Source organism: Macrobrachium nipponense, chromosome 6, assembly GCF_015104395.2.
Source record: "Macrobrachium nipponense isolate FS-2020 chromosome 6, ASM1510439v2, whole genome shotgun sequence".
Lineage (NCBI taxonomy): Eukaryota > Metazoa > Arthropoda > Malacostraca > Decapoda > Palaemonidae > Macrobrachium > Macrobrachium nipponense.
Window position 1 is genome coordinate 16,513,918 of NC_061108.1, and position 22,902 is coordinate 16,536,819.

The 22,902-nt window shown below is 43.3% G+C and overlaps 1 protein-coding gene across 1 annotated transcript in view; it reads left to right on the forward strand.

Moving 5' to 3' along the window:
* LOC135216442 (dnaJ homolog subfamily C member 16-like) overlaps positions 1–22,902 on the forward strand; it is a 301,782-nt gene that overhangs the window by 46,726 nt on the left and 232,154 nt on the right. Inside the window, 3 exon segments of the mRNA XM_064251813.1 lie at positions 5,265–5,279; positions 5,281–5,321; positions 5,323–5,358. Coding sequence (XP_064107883.1) covers positions 5,265–5,279; positions 5,281–5,321; positions 5,323–5,358 — 92 coding nt within the window.

The following is a 22,902-nucleotide window of genomic DNA, read 5'->3' on the forward strand; positions in this document are numbered from 1 at the left end:
GCTACGATTCGCAGGGAATCGAACCTGAAGCCCTGTTATGCATTTTGTCGTGCATCGACAAAAGCAGTACAGATGGATCTTGGAAAGTCTCGGCATTATTTGGAGCAGGTCTTTTGAAGAAAAGGACAGTGTATGGGCCTTCTTACAAAGGCAGTCTCGCATGCGCAGAGGGCAAAGCTCTGCTATATGCTCCTCTTTCGGACTATTTGTTTCCTCTAGTTAGTGAAGGACGTAGCTCACTCTTTAACTGAGAAGGCGACCACAGGATCTTCTGACGCAGTCAGCTAGGAAGAAGAAACCTGCTTTAGTGTCGGACAAGAAAAGAACCTAGCACTTCCTAGGCAGCCCTTTCGAGGTGGTCCGATCTCCAGAACCTCCACGCAAGAAGGAAGGCTCCAGAGAGAAGAGGTAGGTCCGCCTTCGTCCCTTTAAAAAGGGGGCAAATGAAACATTTCTCCTCCAAACACCAGTAGGTGCCAGGTCTCCTGGAATTCGTGGAAGCCTGGACACTGATAGACGCAGACGCGTCTTCACTAAAGATCTTAAGGAAGGGATATCGTATCCCTTTCCTGAATACTCCGCCCCTAACGTCTATACCAAGGGAACATCAGCAAAGTACAAAGGATCCTGTGCTGAGGGATACTCTTCGATCAAATGGTGGAACAAATGTGGGACAAGAGTGCAGTAGAACTAGTACTGGATCAAAAACTCCCCGGGTTTTTTACAATCGCCTTTTTTCTAGTGGCGAAAGCCTCCGGGAGGCTGGAGACCAGTACTAGACGTCAGCGCTCTGAACAAATTTGTTCAGAAGGAGAAGTTCTCCATGGAGACTTCTGCTTCAGTCCCTAGCGTCATTACGACAAGGAGATTGGATGGTGTCTCTAGATCTCCAAGACGCCTACTTTCACGTCCCGATCCACCCTTCATCGAAGAAAGTTTTACCTCCGTTTCATGACGGGGGGAAGGATCTTTCAGTTCAGAGCCTTGTGTTTCGGCCTGTCCACAGCTCCTCAAGGTCTTCACAAGCCTGATGAGGAATGTGGCGAGATTTCTTCATCTCAAAGGAGTGAATGTCCTCGATGTAACCCTAGACGACTGGCTCATCAGGGCCAGATCGGAGAGACATTGTTTGGAGGACCTAAAGTTAACTCTAGATTTGACCAAGGCGTTGGGATTGCTTGTGAACCTCGAGAGTCTCAGATGACCCCCAGACAAGACCTAGATATCTGGGATTCGGATGGATTCTCGGGGTTTTACCGAGTTTTTCCCTTCGCAAAGAGAGAACCGAAAAAGGTTTGAGGATAATCTCTCTCTTCTTAGAGAAACAGCAAACGTCAGTGAGGAAGGGTTGAGCCTTCTTGGGGACGCTTACCTCGCTGGAACAAATTCTTCCCTCTCGGAAGACTTTCATATCCGTCCACTTCAATTTCTTCTCAAGAAGTCTTGGAGCTGGAAAAACGGACAACGGTCGGACGTTTTCCCCATTCCAGTGGAGGTAAAGGCACACCTACAGTGGTGGTTGCTGGCCTCTGGAAGAGAACAAAGGGGTCTCTCTAAGATCAAAGAACCCGACCTAGTGTTTGTTCTCCGACGCGTCGGAGACGGGTTGGGGAGCGACATTAGCTCGGGAGGAAGTGTCAGGCACCTGGGAACCAGCACAGGGTCCTGGCACATAAATTGCAAAGAGCTCTTCGCCGTTCACCTGGCTTTGAAGAGCCTAGAAAACTGGTGGAGAGACAAGGTAGTACAAAGTAAACGTGGACACCACCACCGCACTGCCTACATTCGGAAACAGGGAGGGACTCACTCCTCGTTCCTTTACGAACTCACGAGGGACCTATTACTTTGGACGTCTCACAGGAACATCTCCCTGCTGACAAGTTTCGTACAGGGAGTAAGGAATGTGGAGGGCGGACAGGCTCAGCAGGAGGAAACAGGTTCCTTCATACAGAAGGCTCTGCACGAGGAAAGTATGTCGCGATCTCTGGTTCTCTGTGGGAAAACCTCCTCACGTACGATCTATTCGCAACATACATTTTTCAAAAAAAAAGGCTCCCAGTGTTTTGCTCGGTCGTGGAAGACCCAAGAGCAATATGGTAGACGCCTTCCTGCTAAAAACTGGTCTCGAGTGGGACGTGTACGCTTTTCCCCCCATTCAAAAATCCTGGGGTTAGTATTGAAAAAGTTTGTGGCGTCAAAGAGACGAGGATGACTTTAATAGCCCCCTTTTTGGCCGGCCCAAAAAGGAATGGTTTCACGGAGGTTGGGGTAGAGTGGGATCGTAGACTTTCCAAGATCCCTACCAGGAAGGACGGATCTTCTCAAAACAAAACCACACTTCAAGAGGTACCATCAAAAACCTCCCCGCTTCTCGCTCTGACTGCCTTTCGACTATCGAAGACTTGTCAGAGCGAGAGGGCTTTTCTCGCGAAGTGGCAAGCGCGATCGCGAGAGCTCGCAGAACCTCCCACTTCGAAAGTATAAACCAGCGAAGTGGGAGCGTCTTTAGAAGGTTGGTTGTAGAGCCAAAGAAGTTGTCCTCCTCTCTACCTCTATAGCGGAAATTGCTGATTTCTTGCTATTCCTGAGAGTAAAAATCGCATCTAGCCGTATCCACAATAAAGGATACAGGAGTATGCTACTCGGCTGTATTTCAGAACAGAGGTTTAGACTGGCAAATAACAAAGATCTCCACGATCTCTAAGATCTTTTGAGACGTCAAAGTCTAAGAGCCAGTACCTCCGAACTGGATTTGGACGTCCTCAAATATCTGTCTTCGGATAGATTTGAACCTCCTCATCAGGCCTCATTTAGAGACGTAACTAGAAAAAATGCCTATTTCTTTTATCGTTAGCAACGGCAAAAAGAATTAGTGAGTTACAGCTCTGCAGGATAAAGTAGGATTCAAGGAAGACTCGGCGATTTGCTCGTTTTAAACTCTGTTTTTAGCGAAAAAAAAGAGAATCCCACGAATCCCTGGCCTAGGTCATTCGAAATCAAAGGAATGTCTAGTCTCGTAGGCAGAGAAGGGAGAGGTCTCTATGCCCTGTTAGAGCTCTGAAGTTCTATCTTCAGAGGAAACGTCAGTTGGGAGCTCTAGACAAGGTCTTTGGTGCGCGGTTCAAAGACCCCACAAAGACTGATGTCAAAGAACGCTCTAGCGTTCTTTGTAAGAACGTCATTACGGACGCTCACCAAGGTCTGTCCGGACGAAAACAATTACAACTTCTGAGAGTAAAAGCTCATGAAGTACGAGCGGTTGCGACGGTCTCTCTCGTTTTATAAGAATATGTCACTTAAAAAACATATTAGATACGACATATTGGAGATGCAACTCGGTATTTGCATCTCATACTTGAAAGACGTGGCGCGTGACGTATGAGAAGTGCTTTTCTCTAGGTCTATCGATCGGCAGATCGATTCTGGGTACGGGAGCCGACACCAATCCTAGAAATGTATATACTGTTCTTCTTTGTTGGGATATGGTCGAGAATCTATTCGAACATGGAGGATTCAGGCTCGCACGGGCGGCCGTCTATGTTGTTCCTAAGAGAATTCTCGTCATAATCCATTAGTTGAGTATTTTTTTTTTTAATTTGTTTTTATGTATGTGCGTAGTGGTTTTTGAGTTACGGTTTGTTGTGACGAGTTCGGGGATAACTCGTAAACAATCCTTAGTTCTAACACATGGTTAGGATCAGGTGGGTCGGGATTGGTTGTGTGCTCCTTCATAAGGTGTATTGTCATATAAGTGGATCAGCACCCATTGACAAGTCCTTTTAGGCTCTGCCTGAGTAAGGGTAAGACCCCATCGGCAGACCCACAAGAACTCTTGGCATAGATCACATATCTCGCTAAAGGTTTCTTGAGGTGAGCAAGACTACTGGGCAAACAAACCCACCAAGTCTACCACTATCAGGTAGGAAACCAAGGTTTTATACACCTACAAACATATGTTGTTTACCTGTCTATTCACCATATAGTAGCTGTCTCTTACCCTCCACCGAAGGGTGCCAATCAGCTATGATATATATGACAGGTAAGTTGATTGTATGAAAATGATATTGTTATGTTACAATAAAGTTTCATACTACTTTACCTGGCAGATATATACAATTAAAGGCCCACCCAGCTCCCGCAGGAGACAGGTGGAAGAGAGAAAATATGATAGAAAAACGGGGATGGTTCTAGTCCTGCCACCCAGGCGGGCAGGCCGGTAGATCACCTGACCTACTGTAGCGAGTGGCGCGAAATTTGAATTTCTGTCGGGGACGACGGAGTCTTAGCTATGTATATATGCCAGGTAAGTATGTATAAACTTTTATTGTAACATAACAATATCATTTTTGGACAAATTGTCATATTTGGCCAAGGAAGTTCATGTATACACTAGGATTGAAACTTTTACAGGTTGCTGGAGACCCCCCAGTCGGTATTTGCAGGATGTTGTCTATGGGAGACATTTATAAACTAGATCAAGGCATTCTTATAAAGGCTAGCATAGTACGTAGTTGTAGGTAAGGTGGTAATCACTGGAGCTTCAACATCTACTACCTTTCCTGGGTAGCTGTTTAGTATAAACAAATATAAAAGGTTTATTAAGGTGGACTTGTATAAGATTTAAGGTCATTCTTAAATACTGAATTAAAGCCATGTAAGATAAGTCTCCACTAGGCTTCTCTGTTGGGTTCACATTTTCTGTATGAAGCAAATAGTGAAGGAATGAAGCATTTTCAGAGAGCAAGATTTAGGCTTTTTTTTTTTTTTTTTTTTTTTTTTTTTTTTTTTATCAGTGGTATCCCATGTTGCTAATTTTTAGTAGCTATTAAGCACTTGGTTTGTCTGTCATAGCTGGGTATTATGTATACTTAAAAAGTAAGATGTTCTTAAAGTATGGAGAATAGGTTTTTAAGATTTTGCAGGATTTGAGATGGAAGCATTGCTTTATAAGTTCCTTCCCTCCCTCCCTGTCAGTTTGTTGCATGCAGTTATGTACTTTACTTTGCAGATGCCATTTAAATGGGAGTTCTTTGTGAGAAAACTGGCATCATCCAGTTGGACTAGTACAAGTTACTAGTTAACAAACATATAACAATGCAGTATGAAAAATTCAGGATGTGATTACTTGAGTTCAAGGAAAATAAGCCTTGCAAAGGTCGGAGAATTTAAAAATAAAAATTTTTATACATGAATTTTTTTAGAAAGCTAATGTAGATTAAATAGAGTAGCGTTGTAAGTATTGACTAAAAGCTCATTGTTTTCAGACTTTATTCGCAGCAAAATTCCCTCACAAATTAGTACAAAGAGTAACAGAGGAGTCAACTTGAGTCATTTCTAGGTGGCTGGATGGATAATAAGGTAGAGACTTGATTGCGAGTTTATTTCCGCTTTGAAGTTCAAGTTATTTAAAGTATGAAAAAAAAGTAATAATGAATTCACATACAGGCATCCCACGGTTACCTTTACCATCGGTTAGTGGCGTTTCAGTTTTATGGCGCTTGTTAAATATATTCATAACTGCGTTTTACGTTCCGTAGGGTTTACAGCGCCATTGTCTGGTTATCGGTTTCTTAGGCTAGGTGCTGAGACCGCCTCATAAAATGCAAACATAACAGATATGCATCTTTTCCTCTGCTCTTTAAAAAGTTATCCTTTACTTCGCTTTATCTAGTAATACGTACTGTATGTAGTCTTGTATAACTATTTGTTATAAAATTCAACAAACCAATCATGTTTTGGTATGGAAAAATCAGCTGAGGGCGAAGGTAAGATATTTCGCCATATTTATCTCAATTCAGAGTGAATTTCTTGCTGCTATTTAGCACAAAGATTATTTTTATTTACTATATGAAGAGTTTTTAAGGTGAAAATTTATGTAAATAAGTGAACTAGACTTGGTTATTTTTTGTCGTTAATTGATGGCGCTGTTGTCTGGTTATTGGTACATTTTCGGTGCTTGCCCAAGCACCAAGAGACCCTCCTAAAATACAAACATAACGAATATGCATCTATTTCTTAGCTCCTTTAAAAAGTTATGCTTTACTTCACTGTATCCAATAATAGAGTACGTAGTCTCATATTACTACGTATACAGGTACAGCTGGTTCACTTAAGGTAGATTTTTGGATGAGCCTTATTCTTACGAGACTTTTGTCGAGTGGCCGTTGATTGGCTGGTACCGGGAGGTAGGCAGCTCCCAGCCAATCAGCGGCTGCCTTACTAATGTTTCGTAGGCATAGGGCTCACCCAAGAATCTACCTAAAGTGAACCAGTTAATAGTTGTTGACTTACGACCACAATTGGTTACAACCAACCTGTTTGTAAATCGATTTGGACCCATGTTAATATATCGTAAGAATAATTATACTAGCCCCAGCCAACACTAGGGTTAATCAGGTACCATCTTTTACATATAGGGCAGCCTAGCCTACATATGCAGCATACTTTATACATATATGGCAAAGTAATTATTGCATATTGGCCTATAATTCAGTGCAAAGAGAAATTGAATAACATTTAACAAGTTAGCCTCACGTATATGATGATGATGTTATCATGGTACATATATCATATATATATGAATACAGTAGCCTACTATGAGATTCAGGGCCTCTGTAACACTGTTTTTTCGCAATAACTTTTTATCTATGCATTTCATAAATATAACGCTTATTCAGAATACAAAGTATATCTACACATAAATTTTGACTGTATTCTGCATTACGTAGGTTGAATAAATGTGGTACTTATAAGTTAAAAGGTGACTTTTTTTTGAAGACAGGCCAACTTACTCAGAGAAAAAGGTTTCGAACGCATCGGTACATAACTTATAACAGCATTTCTTCCCTCTTTTCTCGAAGGATGATTTGCTATAACGTAACGAAGGCTAAAACCTCTGGCAACAATGACATACAAATTTAAATACAAGCAAAGCAGTACACCTTTATGAACTCTGGAACCTCTCCACTGATGAGCAAACCAACAAAATATGTTAATAAATACAAAAACACTTCGATTATGAGTCTAACTCCCAAAATAGGTTTCCTAAGAAATTACAGTCTACTTTATAGGTCACAATCAGATTGACAAGATGTAGGGAATAGTTGGTAATTTTCACAAACATAGTAGACAGGCTTGATTTGATAACTGCTATATCCAAAGTCAAGCAATTTTTATTTATTGGCTATCTACCTATTTACTGAAAAAAAATAGCCGTACCGTATATTGACTTTAAACCTTCACCAATAATGATCGTCAGAATGATGACTTCATGAGGCTCCACCCACTTTGGCCTCGTTATAATTCAGGATAACACTGAAGGCTACCATGGGCATTGTTGGATTAGAAAATTTAACTTCTGGCTATAAAAAAGAATTTTCTCGAGTAGTTGTAAGAAGTGCTAAATGATCCTCAAGGATCCAAGCAGTTGGCCTAAACGTTTAATTCATGTATATTCCTGCTATACTGTTGCGGCACTACTGCTACAGTAGTATTACTACGCTAGTGCTGATACCCCACCCACATCTATGTATCGTTCCGCCATTCATAAAGACTTTGGGTTTCAGAGCCGATGGAGTTTCTGTCTGGTGGATGGGCGGGGCAACATTTAGTCAAAAGGTGTTTACCTTGCTTACGTAACGAATGTTTTTCGACTCTTGGCTCGTAATCATTGGCTATGGCGTCGGCTAGATCATTTTTACTCTATAAAAATTAAAACTATCGGGTTTAGGTTATTGATAATGCTGACAAAATTTGTGTGTGGTTGTAAAATATACATATGTCAACCCCCCAAAAAAACTTTCAGCTACATCCGATGCTTTGACAAGGAGCAAAGTCCAAATAACCGTGTTACAGAGACCCTGAATCTCATAGTAACCTACAGTATACTACTGTATACTACATATATGATATAATTTAGTAACTTATTAATATAAGCCAATTTTGGAGGTTCAGTACATTCTGTCTGATTTATCAGTAGAAAAAAAAAAAAATTAGACACGAAACGGGAATCAGATTCGGACCGACGTCTGCATATCTAATTGAGCAATGTCAGGCTACTGACAGCTACGTATATTTATAAAATAAAACACAATGAATATGCATCTTTTCCATGAATCTTTTAAAAAGTTATACATTACTATATCCAGTCATATTGTATGTATTCTCATATTAGCTGATGGCGAATATGATTTAGTTCGCCGTATTTACATTTTATTTCGCCGTATTTAACTCAGTTCGGAGCGAATTGCCTTGCTTCTAGTTAGCATAAAATTCTCTAGATACTTTACTTATATGAGACAAGGGTCCTTTGGTCATTATATGATTGTGTTTTTTTAAGGCGAATTATGAATTAATAATTTCTTGTCAACAAATTTTTTATGTTAACAGATTGCTTTGTGGCATGTTTATTGTGGAAAAAATATTACGTGATTCCGTTCGTTATTTTCACTTGATTTCTTAGTAGTACGAGCTTTACCGTTTGTTAGTTGCGTTAATTTGTCTGTCATATACGAAACAAACCTGAGTCTTAACATTAGGATAAATACTCAGCGCCAGCTGGAAAGGAAACCGGTAAAATTTAAAATAATTGTGTACGCAAGGGACTATTGGCATCTGTGCTTGGTCACGAGACGTGGGGCCACCCACATACCCCTCATTCACTTGTGACCCCGTCAGTTATCTTTTTACCGCCTTTAAGTGAGACATGCTTTGCTCCCTCCTTTTAAAGCCGGTTTAGTTTGCCCCCAGTTGTTTTCAATTTGTTTTTAGGAATTCCCGGGTATGTGAACATGGAACTTTCTCATGCTGTGAGACTTCCTGGATATCACGAGAAGCAGTTATACGCACTGTTATTTCCTTCGACGGTTTCGACGTTGATGGAAACCGTCGAAGCACTCTTCGTGTAGTTGAGTCGTAGGTGAAGGGACTCTTAAGGTACTGTTAATTCGTTACCGTGCTTGGGAATATCGCCATATTCATGTGGATTGCCTGTAATTCACAGAATTGATATATCTGGATGTACTTTGGGAAATGACTATGACTAATTGTGCTCCTTTCCCTGCGGGGAGAGGCGTGCATCGCCATCTTGTTTTGTTCCAGATATGTGGGTAGAGAGGATGTAGGTGTGCGGTTGGCGTTAGGCTTATCAGGAGAGCCAACCCAAAAGGACAGTTGGTTTGATGTTTAACGTCTTGTTGCCATCCAGGGATCCCACGTGATGGATGTCCCTTTTATCCTGCCATGCACTGGATAGCGGTTCGGATTGCGTCGCCATCTATAAGAAGCAGATAGGGCAACAAGGCAGCCTTTAAATGTCAGGTTGCTATGACTACGAGAATAACATCAACAGCCTTGCACTTCTGGTAGGGTGCTGGCTTTGCATTCGAGTTTGCTCAGTGACGTCATAAACATGGCAACCCGCCATGACGTCTCTTCACAGCTGCGGCCTACACAAAGGCATGCTTCCATTTTCATTTTGAGGTACAATAGTACTTTACAACTATGCTTTTGGATGGGAGGTTTTTAATGCACATTGTTTTTGAGAGAAATTACATGCGTTAGGAGGTATAAGTCACATAATGGAAAAGACACAAGTCTTTCCTCTGTATCCTTCCACTTAGGCGTCAAGCTTAAGTGACTGGCTTTAATGCCAGTGCGTTCTCCTGCCAATCCTGGAAATAATAGAGACTTCGTTCGTAGCTAATCCTCAAGCCAAGAGTTGAAGTTTCTTCTCTATCTTCGAGCCAGGATTGTTTACATCCCTATTATATGAAAGCTCAGGAAGTAGTTTGTAATGATCGGACCTCGGACCACCGGTTTGGCAGATGAGTGCACAAACCACTCGTCCAGAGAGGAACTCGTATAATGGAAAAACCGTGTAATAGCTGTCCTCAGGGGTTTCACCTCTTGAGGAGCCTGAGGATTCCATTTTGCGATACTGGAACATCCTGGAGGTTATGCCAAACTCTAGGTTCTACCGGTTACGCCCATGTCCCGGACGGTAAGGATAGGTTCCAGTAATTAAGGAGACCATGATTGGAATGACTGATAAAGTTTATTGTAGCACAATCATTGCTACCAGGTTTGTGGGGGAAGAAGGACATCACTGATAGGTAGAATTAATAACTCAAGGCCTGGAGGTTGACCAGTATCCCCTTTCGAACTAATAGTTCTCAGTTTTTTGGGTGGAGAGTGTCACCTTCTCACGTAACACGACTCCAAAGGTCATTAGCTCACATATACAGAATGACCCTTTGGCTGTGACTGCCTGTGTAGTGGGGACGTTTCTGTCCATTAAAGGCATTCGGTCAGTAGACAATGATCTGGTGGAGGAGGTTTTTGTGCAGAACAGAGGAAGAATCTCTGTAATTACATTTGTTCATACACGAAACAAACCTTCGGTCTTAACATTAGGATTTACTAGCGCCAAGCTGGAAACCGGTAGAATTAAAATTACACTTGTTGAGAATCCAGGGACTAATGGCATCTATACCAGGTCACGGGGGCATGGTATACCCAGAATGCCCACGGCTACCTGTGACCCATCAGTTATTTTCCTACGCCTTTAAGATAAGACGTGTTACTGTCTATCTCATTTAAAAAAGGCCGGTTTTTCAGTTTGCCCCGTTCTTTATCCATTTCATTTTTTATTTTTCATTCCTTCTTTCTCCAAGTGTGATCCAGTGTGGTAAGAGTGTATACGTGGTATGATGGAGAATTTTGCCTCAACATCGGGATCGTCTACCGCTTCGAAGAGGAGACAAAGGAAATGCCCAGGAGTCAGTGGCTTTCCATGTTCTAGGTTCCTAACTTCGGTGTCGACGGATCCTCATCCACTGTAGTAGGTGCAGGGAAAACGTATGTACGCGGTTACTAATCCGTGTTCTGTTTGTCGCGGTTGGTCGTTGGAACAGTGGAAGAAGTTCTATGGGAAAAGCCAATACAAAAGGAAGGGGGTGACGCCATCTTTGGATGACCAAACCTACCGGCTTCTTTTGTATCGGTAATAAACCAGGCTGTTCCATATGTTTCTCCACCTGCTTTTGAATTGTCTCATAACCCTTCGGTTTTCTCCTAGCGGTTCTGTATCGGAAACGTCAGGAGGGGCCTTGGGTAATTTTATGAATAATTTGCACTCTCCTTTGTTCCCAGCAAGTAGAGGGGAGATCCGCCATCTTTGTTCCAGGCTCCTGCTACTCAAGCGCATAGGTTAGATGGTACGTGTCAGCGCTAGGCCTACCAGGCGTACCAACCTTGGATGGTCTGCTTGCGCATTATATGACGTCACGTTCCAGCAGGGTCCGGCAGCGCTGAATGTTCCTCATCCCCCGGGCTTGCAATTATGGGAATAATGCCGCGGCTTCACCATCCCACTCAGTATTTACAGCGATGCAGAACGTGGGAGGTAGTTTGGCAGCAACGTGCGGTTGCCAGCAGAAACCTCTCAGTCTCTCCCTACGAGAGGGAGACGTCACAACATACGTCACACTCTGAGATGGCAGGCGTGATGACGTCACAGACGATTCTCGGCCTTTTTCGCTGCACCCAGACGCTAATACGCCTTCTGACCCGTCAATGCAAACTGTAATGCAGAAATTACAGGATATAGAGGAGAGAATGAATAAGAGAGACAAAAAGAAAAAGTGTGATTCGCCTTCTTCGTCTTCTTCCTCTAGTTCGGCGTCATCGCTAAGTCCGATAACGTCACGGCGAGCGCCAGTCAAGCGTTGGAGGAGGATTCGGGAGTTCCTGGCGGATCCTCGGGCCAAGAGTAGAAGAATCAATTCTTCCTCTTCTTCAGACCAAGACTGTCATTTCCAAGTCAGCAAGAAGGTCGAAACAAAAATCGTGGTCTATTAAGCACAAGGTTGGCAGACGAAGCCGTTCGCAAGAGTCCGAACAGCGAGAGAGGTGACGGCCGGCGAGCTAGCGGCCGAGGCGGAGTTGCCAGTTCGGATCGCAAAAACTGCGATACCTCTTGGTAAAATCGACGTTGGCGGCGAAAGGTGCAGCAGAGGATGGAATGCAGGTCCCAGTTTCGCCCGTAAGGCCGTTCAAAATACGTACGAAGGACGATAAGGCTCCTATTAAAAGTACGAAAAATAGAGAGTTTGGCAACCTCGGCGGATACGTTCGTGGAAGGCAGTGTCCGTCTGGATAGAAGGCCGAGGCCGGCTCGCCGACGCTCGAAACGATGCCAATGCTAATAGAGACGACTTACCTCTGTCTTAAGGGAGCCTTCATCTTGGATTGATCTAGACGAGATCTCGCTCTAGATCCGTGAGCAGAGAAAGAGTGAGACGTTCTCGTTCCCCTGCTGACTATCTGGGATCGAGCCAACAGCGTCGGCCAGCAAAGATCAAAGAGACCGCGGCCCGTATGGGCAGGCGGCCGTGGGATTCCGTGGGCCGTCTGGTCATCAAGATAGATGGCTGAGACCAACATCCCTCGTTGACGGAGAGTGGTACACTAGAGCCGGAGGAAGGAGAAAACCAAGAGTTTCTGGCCTCTTATGCAGAGGTATTGATTTGATTCGTCAATTCAATAGCCTTTCGGAGAAGACAGAAACACCGGCCAGTATGCTTCCTCCTGGAATTGACATGGCGTTTGGACTAAAGAGGGATACCAAGGTGTCGTATGAATTGCCTTGTTTCGAGTCATGCGGAATCGGTCTTGCAACACGTAAACGCAAAGATTGCAGGGAGGGATAATTCCTTAAGATACAATAGATCATTTAAATTTATTCCCCTCCAATGATAAAGCAAAGGAAATATTATACGCACCGAAGGTCCCTTTGCTGTCTAGACAAATGAACCCTAATGTTGTAAGGTTAAGGCCTGGATTAACCTTGGATCAGGTTAAAATGGAGTGCCCCTTCGATGACGTACCAAGAGGCTGCTACGTTAGAAGCAACAGCTTCTTCTGTCTTTCAGGCTGCGTCCTGGTTAGACCTTTGGTCAACAGCAGTGGCGAAAATTGCATCCTCGGAAGCAACAAGGAAAGTAGTGGATGAACCATTGTTCATTAGATTACTACAGTCAGGGTCCAAGGCGATTGCGTACCTGACAAACATAAGTGCCAATGTTTGGGCAATATCCTGCTAATGAGGAGAGATGCAGCATTGGCTAGGACTAGCCGCAATGTGGATTTGGATTCCCTGTTAGCAATGAGGAATGGGGATATCTTGGAATCGCAACTACTGTTGCCAGAGGTCATACTGGAAGAGGCAATAGATAGAAGAAGGATGGACACTAACGATAGGTTGGTGCAACAGGCAGTTAGGAAAACGTCTAACAGTCAAACTACTCCTTTGGAGGGAAGACAACAGCAGATGTCTTCCCGAAAGAAGACAGTGAGACATAGCTCCCCTAATAGTCACAAGACCCTCTTCCCCCAAAGAGGATAAACTCATCGGCCCTTTCACAATAGAAAACAACAGAGGAAGGGGCAATAGGGGAAGAGGGAGAGGCTCAAGAAGATAGGATGGGCGCCTCCCATCACTCGGCCACACCAGTGGGGGGTTTGCCTGGCAAATCACTGGAAGGTGTGGCAGGAACTAGGGGCAGAGCAGTGGTGGTGGATGTTTCTCAGGATCGGGTATTTGATTCCGTTCGAGGTAACCCCGCCCCTACAAAGATCAACCATTACCCCACGTCACTTATGCCCACAAATCTCAGAAGGCCACTATTCTGCAGGACGAAGTGAAGAAGATGATGGAAGAAAGGAGCTGTGCAACAAGTATGCAGTCCGACAAAAGGCTTCTACAGCAGGATTTTCCTGGTACCCAAAGCCAACGGGGAAGTGGAGGACAGTAATAGACCTGTCAACGCTGAATATGTTTATAAGGAAAACCAGTTTCAAGATGGAAACTCCGAAAACGGTTCTTCAAGCAGTCAGAATCGGAGACTTTATGCTGACAGTCTATCTAAAGGACGCATACTTTCAGATACCAGTCCATCAGTCTTCAAGGAAATTTCTCCGCTTCAGTCTTGCAGGGAAAGCTTTCGAATTCAAGGTCCTGTGCTTCGGATTGACAACATCTCCTCAAGTTTTTACAAGAGTGTTTCACCCTCGTGTCGGCGTGGGCGCATGCTCAGGGGGGATCAGGCTAAGATATCTGGACATTGGCTGGTGATAGCAAAGTCCAGGGAGAAATTACTCAGGGACAGGGCGGCCCTCCTGCAGCTTTGTCACAGCCTAGGTATTGTGGTGAATCAGCAGAAGTCGCAGCTGGATCCAAGTCAACGTTTGGAATATCTGGGAATGGTGATAGACACAACACAAGCCAAAGTATTCCCGACAGACCAAAGAGTAGAGAAAATGCAACAAGTGGTGAATGCCTTTCTGGGAAAGCAGACACAGCCAGCAAGATAGTGGCAGGTGGTGCTGGGAACCTCCTAACCTCCTGGAGAAGCTAGTACCACAAGGAAGGCTACACCTTCGGTCCCTACAATGGAGGATGAAGGAGTTTGGTCACCAACAGTAGATTCACCCGTACGAGCAAATTCCCTTGTCGGCAGAAGTGAGGAAAGACTTGCTGTGGTGGGTGGACGACGACAATCTGACAGTGGGTGTCCCCCTTCAACAATCCTCCCCAGACCTCTTGCTGTTCTCGATGCGTCACTAGAAGGCTGGGGAGCCCATATGGAGGAGTTGAGGGTGTCAGCAAAATGGAGTTGCAAGGACAGAGAACTCCATATAAACGTGCTGGAGTTGAAAGCAGCTTTCCTGGCTCTACAAGAATTCAGGGAGAGAGTAAAGGGACACTCAGTGGTTAGATGTCAGACACCACAGTAGTAGCTTATATAAACAAGCAAGGAGGCCTAGTTTCTCGGCAGTTACATGTGATGACAGTTCAACTTCACCAGTGGGCTATAGAGAACCTGGTAGACATCAAGGCCAGTATATTCCGGGAAAAGAAACATATGGCCGACAAGTTGAGCCGCAGGATCAGATTCTGGGAACGGAGTGGTCCTTACACCAACAGGTAGTGGACAGGATGCTCATGTTGTGGGAAGGACCGATCATAGACCTATTCGCAACCAGGTACAACAAAAAGTTGGAAGTGTATTGTTCAGTAGTCCCGGACGCAGAGGCAGTAGTAGCAGAAGATGCGCTACAACACCCCTGACATCTGGACGTGTACGCATTTCCTCCATTTTGTCTAATCCGTCAGGTTCTGAACAGGGTAATGCGGTCTCAGAACCTCAAGATGACCCTGGTAGCCCCGTTATGGCCGAAAGCAGAGTGGTTTCCAGACCTACTGGAACTCCTAGTAGAATGTGCCAAGAGAGTTACTCCATGGAGCAACCTTCTGTGTCAGCCTCACGTGGAGATGGTACCACCAGTCGGTGAAGTCCCTATCGCTTCACGGGTGGAGACTGTCAAGTATCTCCTCTGAGAGCGAGGGTTTTCGCAGAAAGCAGCAACTCAGATGGCAGGTAATATCAGAAAATCATCTGCGACAGTATACCAAGGAAAGTGGTCAGCATACTGTGATTGGTGTCGTAGGGAGGGAAACGTGTCTCCACTCGGTACCACTATTCAGCAGTTAGCAGACTTTCTGATATATCTCAGAACAGAAAAAACATATGTCTGTATCTGCAGTGAAGGGGTACAGGGATGCTCTAGCCTCAGTCTTACGAATGAAAGGGAGTGGACATATCGTCTTCATGGGGGAGTTGGCCATGCTGATGAGGAGCTTTCTTGAACAGTTCATTGCCACCAAAGGAGCTAAAAGCCCCAGATTGGGATCTGACCAAGGTACTGAGTAGTCTGACAAAACCCCCCTACGAACCACTAAGGCAGTCCACGGATAGGAGCCTGACCCCTGAAGACAGTCTTCTTATTGGCCCTGGCTTCAACCAAAGGGTGGGGGAGCTACATGGCCTCTCATATCTCATAAAGCACTCGAGAGGTGGAGATCAATGGTGTGTGAGTTTGTCCCAGAATTCGTGGCAAAGACCCAAAATCCAACAATAGTAGACGGCAGATTCGACTCTTTTACCATACCTTCCTTGGCAGACTTTGTAGACAACGACAAAGCTGAGATGCTCCTGTGCCCCGTCAGGGCACTAAGGGAGTACTTAAAGAGAACAAGGCACCTCAGGCCGGGTGCCAGAGGTTGTTCGTAAGTACAGGACGGAACAAGAAGGAAGTGTCCAAGAATACAATATCATTTTGGCTAAGGGAGACGATCAAGAGATACTTATACTGCAGAAGACAGAGGGTCAGATAGCCAGGTGGGAGCTAGAGCTCATGACATCAGGGGTGTGAGTGCTTCCCTGCATTTAAGAAAGAACATGTCTGTGGATAAAATTCTGAAAGCTGGCGTGTGGAAGCGCCAAACAACTTTCACCTCATTTTATTTGAAAGATGTTGCCCATAGATCCTTGGACACCTTTTCCTTGGTCCAGTGGTGGCGGCCCAACAAGTGATATAGTTCATCAGTGCCCCTGGCGGGTTCAGTTTGCGTCATAGTCTAAGATGAAGGTATGAAAGTAGAATGAATGGGTTTTTATGACTCGTCTTTTTTCTTTACTACTTTCTTCCTACTCCTTTAACTACGGGCAATATGAAGGAGAGTACCGTCATGTGCTGGAACGGACTAGATGCAGGTGAGATGGTCAGCCATACTGTGAAGCTATCTTAGCTGATGATATACTTTTCAGTAGCAACACACCCCTCTGGATAATAAGGAAAAGAGGGGTGAAGGTGGGTCCAGTCGCAAGGGACAAGAGTAAACAGTAGAATGGTATCTACACCCAGTGGGAGGAAACCAATAGATCCGCTTATATCTTTGGTCCTAGGTTCATTGTCCATTCTCTTAGAATTTCCCTATATATTCGGAAATGGATAAGGTGGCAAACTCCCAGTCAGTTGTAGAGACTTACCTCCCTCCAATAGTAAGTCTATCCTAATGTTAAGACCGAAGGTTTGTTTCGTGAATGAACAAATACCAAATTTGTAACTAATTTGTATTTTTCATAACTAACAAACCTGAGGTCTTAACAGTTAAAGGCCCACCTCGAACCACCCCTCTAGCAGTCTAAACTGGGTTAGAAATATAACTGATGGGTCACAGGTAGCCGTGGGCATTCTGGGTATACATGCCCCGTGACCTGGTATAGATGCCATTAGTCCCTGGATCTCACAAGTGTAATTTTAATTCTACCGGTTTCCAGCTTGGCACTAGTAAATCCTAATGTTAAGACCTCAGGTTTGTTAGTTATGAAAAATACAAATTAGTTACAAATTTGGTATGTTTACATGCATGGTGATATACATTGGACTGGTGATTGGGCATGTGAATATCGCTTCACACTGACTAATCTTCAGATGAATCAGGAGTGAAAACACTGTATCAGAGTAGCCTTGACGGACTACCACCAGGCACATACATCAGTCACGTTACAGGAAACTGACTGTGGATGGGGGGTCTTCCTCTGACCTTGTTAGAGTGGGAGTACTCAATAACCAGGGTTTTGACGAGACTCAAAAATAGCCTGGAACATCAGTTCCACTTGGGCCCGGAATATTGGATAATGAGTCAATGCAGCACAGGTCATGATAACAAATACATTAATTAATCTTGCTCAGTACGGTGTGAGTATGTGTGAGGGACCTTCAGTAGGGCCAGCTTTGACTTGTCAAAGTACTCTGTGGTTATGGAAAGAACTAAGTCACCTAGAACATTAAGGTGGTAGACGTAAAGGAACAGGCCAAACAGAGGCGATCGGGCAAGCCTACTCCATGTTTGTCAAGTTGTACCAATGAGGTTATACAGAAGATAAGGTCATTAGAGGAATAAGGGCCTCCTGGCATTGAAGAACATCTGTTAAAATGATCGTGACAGTATCGAAGCTCAAAATTGAGCAATTTTAAGGAGGTGTCTGTGATCATTGAAATTTGAGAGTGGGTTCTTTGTTATGGAAACCACTTTCAATTTCCTGTATATATATATATATATATATATATATATATATATATATATATATATATATATATATATATATATATATGGTTGCTCAGAGGTACTTGAACTCAATTTCCTTGGTCCTTTGGTGGCTGCTTCAACAAAAAGGTGTAACTCATCCAGTACCCCTGGCGGGTCAGTTGGTATCTTGTCTTAAGATGATGGTATGAATGTGAAATGGAGGAGTTAACTGGCCTCTTTCCTTTTCAAATTTCTGTCTCCTTCTTTACATAGGGCAGTAAGAAGAGAGTACCATCATAAGCTGGAACGGACAAGGTACAGGTGAGTGAAGTGGCCATACTGTTATGGTTAGTATCCGTAAGATACCTATCAGTAGCAGGACATTCCTCTCTTTAGCAAGGGGGAGAGGAATGATAACAAATTTACATGAGTGGATGAATTGTTTTGTTAGGGGAACAGATCTTATCTTCTTCCTTGGACGCAATGAACTATGACATTGTGTAAAGTCCCAGAGGTCTGACTCTATGATATTCATATATATCTTAGATTCGGAAATACTGGTCAGGTGTTTCGTAGAAGTTCTGGATTCAGAAAACTGATCAAAGGTGGCAAACTCCCAGTTGGTTAATAGTACTTACCTCCCACCAAGAGTAAGTCCTATCCTAATGTTAAGACCGAAGGTTTTGTTTCGTATATGAACAATGACAAATTTGTAACTATTTTGTATTTTTCATAACTTACAAACCTGAGGTCTTAACATACAAAGGCCCACCTCTAACCACCCCTCTATCAACTAACCTGGGTTGGAAGAATAACTGACGGGGTCACGAGTTAATGAGGGGTATGTGGGTGGCCTCACATGTCTCGTGACCAAGCATAGATGCCAATAGTACCTTGCGTACACAATTATTTTAAACTTTACAGGTTTCCAGCTGGCGCTGAGTATTTATCCTAATGTTAAGACCTCAGGTTTGTAAGTTATGAAAAATACAAATTAGTTTCAAATTTGTCATTTTATCGGCGTGGAAACAACAGTAAAATGCGTTCTTTCAAGACCTGAAGTTTTGAGTAAAATTATTAGCTCTCAATTTTATCTACAATTGTGTTTGATGGCATAAGTTTACTGGAGTTATATCCTTGTTGCCGATGCATGATAATAGTCATTAGCAGTGCGAAAAGTGAGCTGCGTGTGGAGAGATGGGAGCTGGGCAAAAACTGTCGTATGTTCAGCTGGACACCATTCTTTCTTGCTCAAGTTGCTTCCCAGTCATTTCAGTTGTGGGTGGTCATACATTGCTTTCTCAGCTTCAGCTACAAATGCAGCTTAAATTTAGCATTACGTACTCTATACCATATACTAGGATTAATCTTTTAATCCTGCTTTATACTATATTTCCATGCCGGTATTTTCTCCCTAACGAATAAATGTATAACGTAAAAATATATTGGTCCTATTCCACTTAATGTCATTTGTAACAAAACTACAGTAATTTGTTACTATCGTACGATGGCTGAAATGCAAGCAAAACATTATCAGATCGGTTTCGGTTGTTGTTTAGCAACTGTTATCGTTCAGTTGGTTATGGGTGCAGCATTTAAGCAATGATTATCACAGTACTAACGATACTTTTATCATTCTCATTTGCTTTTTTAGCTGATTTGACTAGAAGATATGATAAATAAAGAGATGGAGGAAACATTAGCAGTCTGAAAAAGGAGGACCAGAGAGAACATTGTAAATGATTAGGCAAAAAAATGAAATTCCATGTTTTCATTAAAGAGTTATTACATAATATTCGGGCAAAGTCAACAAGTCTAGGGCTCCGTAAGGGGGATTGTGATGCCCGTAGACTTTTGAATATTGGTTAGAGGCGAATTCCGCTTAGTGTCGGGCCCCTAGGAACAGAACCCCTGCCGTTAACTGGGGGCTGCCCATATGTTGAAAATACAGTTGTGGGTGGTCATACATTGCTTTCTCAGCTTCAGCTACAAATGCAGCTTAAATTTAGCATTACGTACTCTATACCATATACTAGGATTAATCTTTTAATCCTGCTTTATACTATATTTCCATGCCGGTATTTTCTCCATAACGAATAAATGTATAACGTAAAAATATATTGGTCCTATTCCACTTAATGTCATTTGTAACAAAACTACAGTAATTTGTTACTATCGTACGATGGCTGAAATGCAAGCAAAACATTATCAGATTCGGTTCGGTTGTTGTAGCAAAACAACTGTTATCGTTCAGTTGGTTATGGGTGCAGCATTTAAGCAATGATTATCACAGTACTAACGATACCTTTATCATTCTCATTTGCTTTTTTAGCTGATTTGACTAGAAGATATGATAAATAAAGAGATGGAGGAAACATTAGCAGTCTGAAAAAGGAGACCAGAGAGAACATTGTAAATGATTAGGCAAATGAAATTCCATGTTTTCATTAAAGAGTTATTACATAATATTCGGGCAAAGTCAACAAGTCTAGGGCTCCGTAAGGGGGATTGTGATGCCCGTAGACTTTTGAATATTGGTTAGAGGCGAATTCCGCTTAGTGTCGGGCCCCTAGGAACAGAACCCCTGCCGTTAACTGGGGGCTGCCATATGTTGAAAAATACATTGCGCAGTAAATTTTGATTTGTTGATGGTTGCATTAGATTAAACTGTGCCCATGCCAGCTCTAACCTTGCCCTAAAGTTCCAGTAAGAATGCTTGTGTTTAAAGGGAATAAGAACCATGTTGTAGACCTCTGTACTCTACCTTACCGACATATATGATCCACAGTTATTGCAGTTAAACAATCCGTCTATCCTAAGCACTGTTATGTATCAACTTGTTCACCATTATTATCTCCTTAATTTGCCTCTGGTCCCATCCTTTTGTTCATATACGAAACAAACCTTCGGTCTTAATATTAGGATAAATACTCAGCACCAGCTGGAAACCGGCAAAGTTTAAAATAATTGTGTACGCAAGGGACTATTGGCATCTGTGCTTGGTCACGAGACATGGGCCACCCACATACCCTTCATTAACTCGTGACCCCATTAGTTATTTTCTTACCGCCTTTAAGTGAGACATGCTTTGCTCCATCCTTTTAAAGCCGGTTTAGTTTGCCCCCTGTTGTTTTCAATTTGTTGTTTGGAATTCCCGGGTATGTGAACATGAAGCCTTCTCATGCTGCGAGACTTTCTGACTATCACAAGAAGCAGATAAACGCCCTCTTATTTTCTTCGACGGTTTCGATGTCGAAGTACTCATCGTGTAGTAAGTCGTAAGTGAAGAAACTCTTAAGGTACGGTTAATTCGTTACCTGTGCTTGGGAATTTCTCATATTCATATGGATTGCCTGTAATCCAAAGCTTTGAGGTATCTTGATGTGCTTTGGGAAGTAATTATGACTAATTGTGCTCCTTTCCCTGCGGGGAGAGGCGTGCATCGCCATCTTGTTTTCGTTCCAGATACGTGGGTAGAGAGGATGCAGGTGTGCGGTCGGCATTAGGCTTATCAGGAGAACCAACCCAAAGAAGGACAGTGGTTTGATGTATAAGGTCATGTTGCCACCCAGGATCCCACGTGATGGATGTCCCTTTTATCCTGACATGCACTACATGGCTGTCGGATGCGTCGCCATCTGTAAAGAAGCAGATAGGGCAACAAGGCAGCCTTTAATGTCAGGTTGCTATGACTACGAGAATAACATCAACAGCCTTGCACTTCTGGTAGAGTGCTGGCTTTGTATTCGAGTTGCTCAGTGACATCATAAACATGGCGACCGCCATGACGTCTCTTCACAGCTGCGGCCTACATGAAGACTTGCTTCCATTTTCATTTAGAGGTACAAGAGTACTTTACAACTATGCTTTTGGATGGGAGGTTTTTAATGCACATTGTTTTTGAGATAAATTACAAACGTTAGGAGATATAAGACACATAATGGAAAAGACACAAGTCTTTCCTCTGTATCCTTCCGCTTAGGCGTCAAGCTTAGGTGACTGGCTTTGATGCCAGTGCGTTCTCCTGCCAATCCTGGCAAAAATAGGGACTTCGTAGCTGATCCTAGAGCCAAGAGGAGAAGTTTCTTCTCTATCTTCGAGCCAGGATTGTTACATCCCTATTATATGAAAGCACAAGAAGTAGTTGTAATTGTCGAACAAGTGAATGATGGAAAGTTAGTTTAGTGTGGCTGCTGCGAAGAGTTGGAAAAGGCTAGAATCAGGGACTTCGTGACTGATCCTCGTGCCAAGAGGAGAAGAATGCGTAATTTCTTCTTCATCTTCGAGCCAGGACTGTCACATCCTTGTGAAGTAGAAATGCCACAAAAGGTTGGGTCTCTTGATCTTGGCTGCAAGAGTACCATAAACAGCCTCACGCTTCCATCAAGCTTGTTGACGACCGCTTGCAAATGGCGATAGTCGTGACATCACAGCCTACTGATTCTCGATTTACTTCGCTGCCTCCGGAACCTAATACGCTTTTTGACTCATTGGTACACACAGTAATGAAGAATAAACAGGGTCTAGAGGTGAAATAGCTAAGTAAGACAAAAAGAAAAGGCATGATTTGTCTTCTTCTTCATCTTCTTGTCTAGATGGTGTCATAGCTAAGTTCGATGGCATCACTGAGTGTACCAGTCAAGCGTTGGAGGATATGGGATTTCGTGACTGATCCTCGGGACAAACTAATTTGTATTTTTCATACCTTACAAACCTGAGGTCTTAACATACAAAGGCCCACCTCTAACCACCCCTCTAACAACTAACCTGGGTTGGAAGAATAACTAACGGGGTCACGAGTTAATGAGGGGTATGTGGGTGGCCCCACATGTCTCGTGACCAAGCACAGATGCCAGTAGTCCCTTGCGTACACAATTATTTTAAACTTTACCAGTTTCCAGCTGGCGCTGAGTATTTATCCTAATGTTAAGACCTCAGGTTTGTTAGTTATGAAAAATATAATTGTT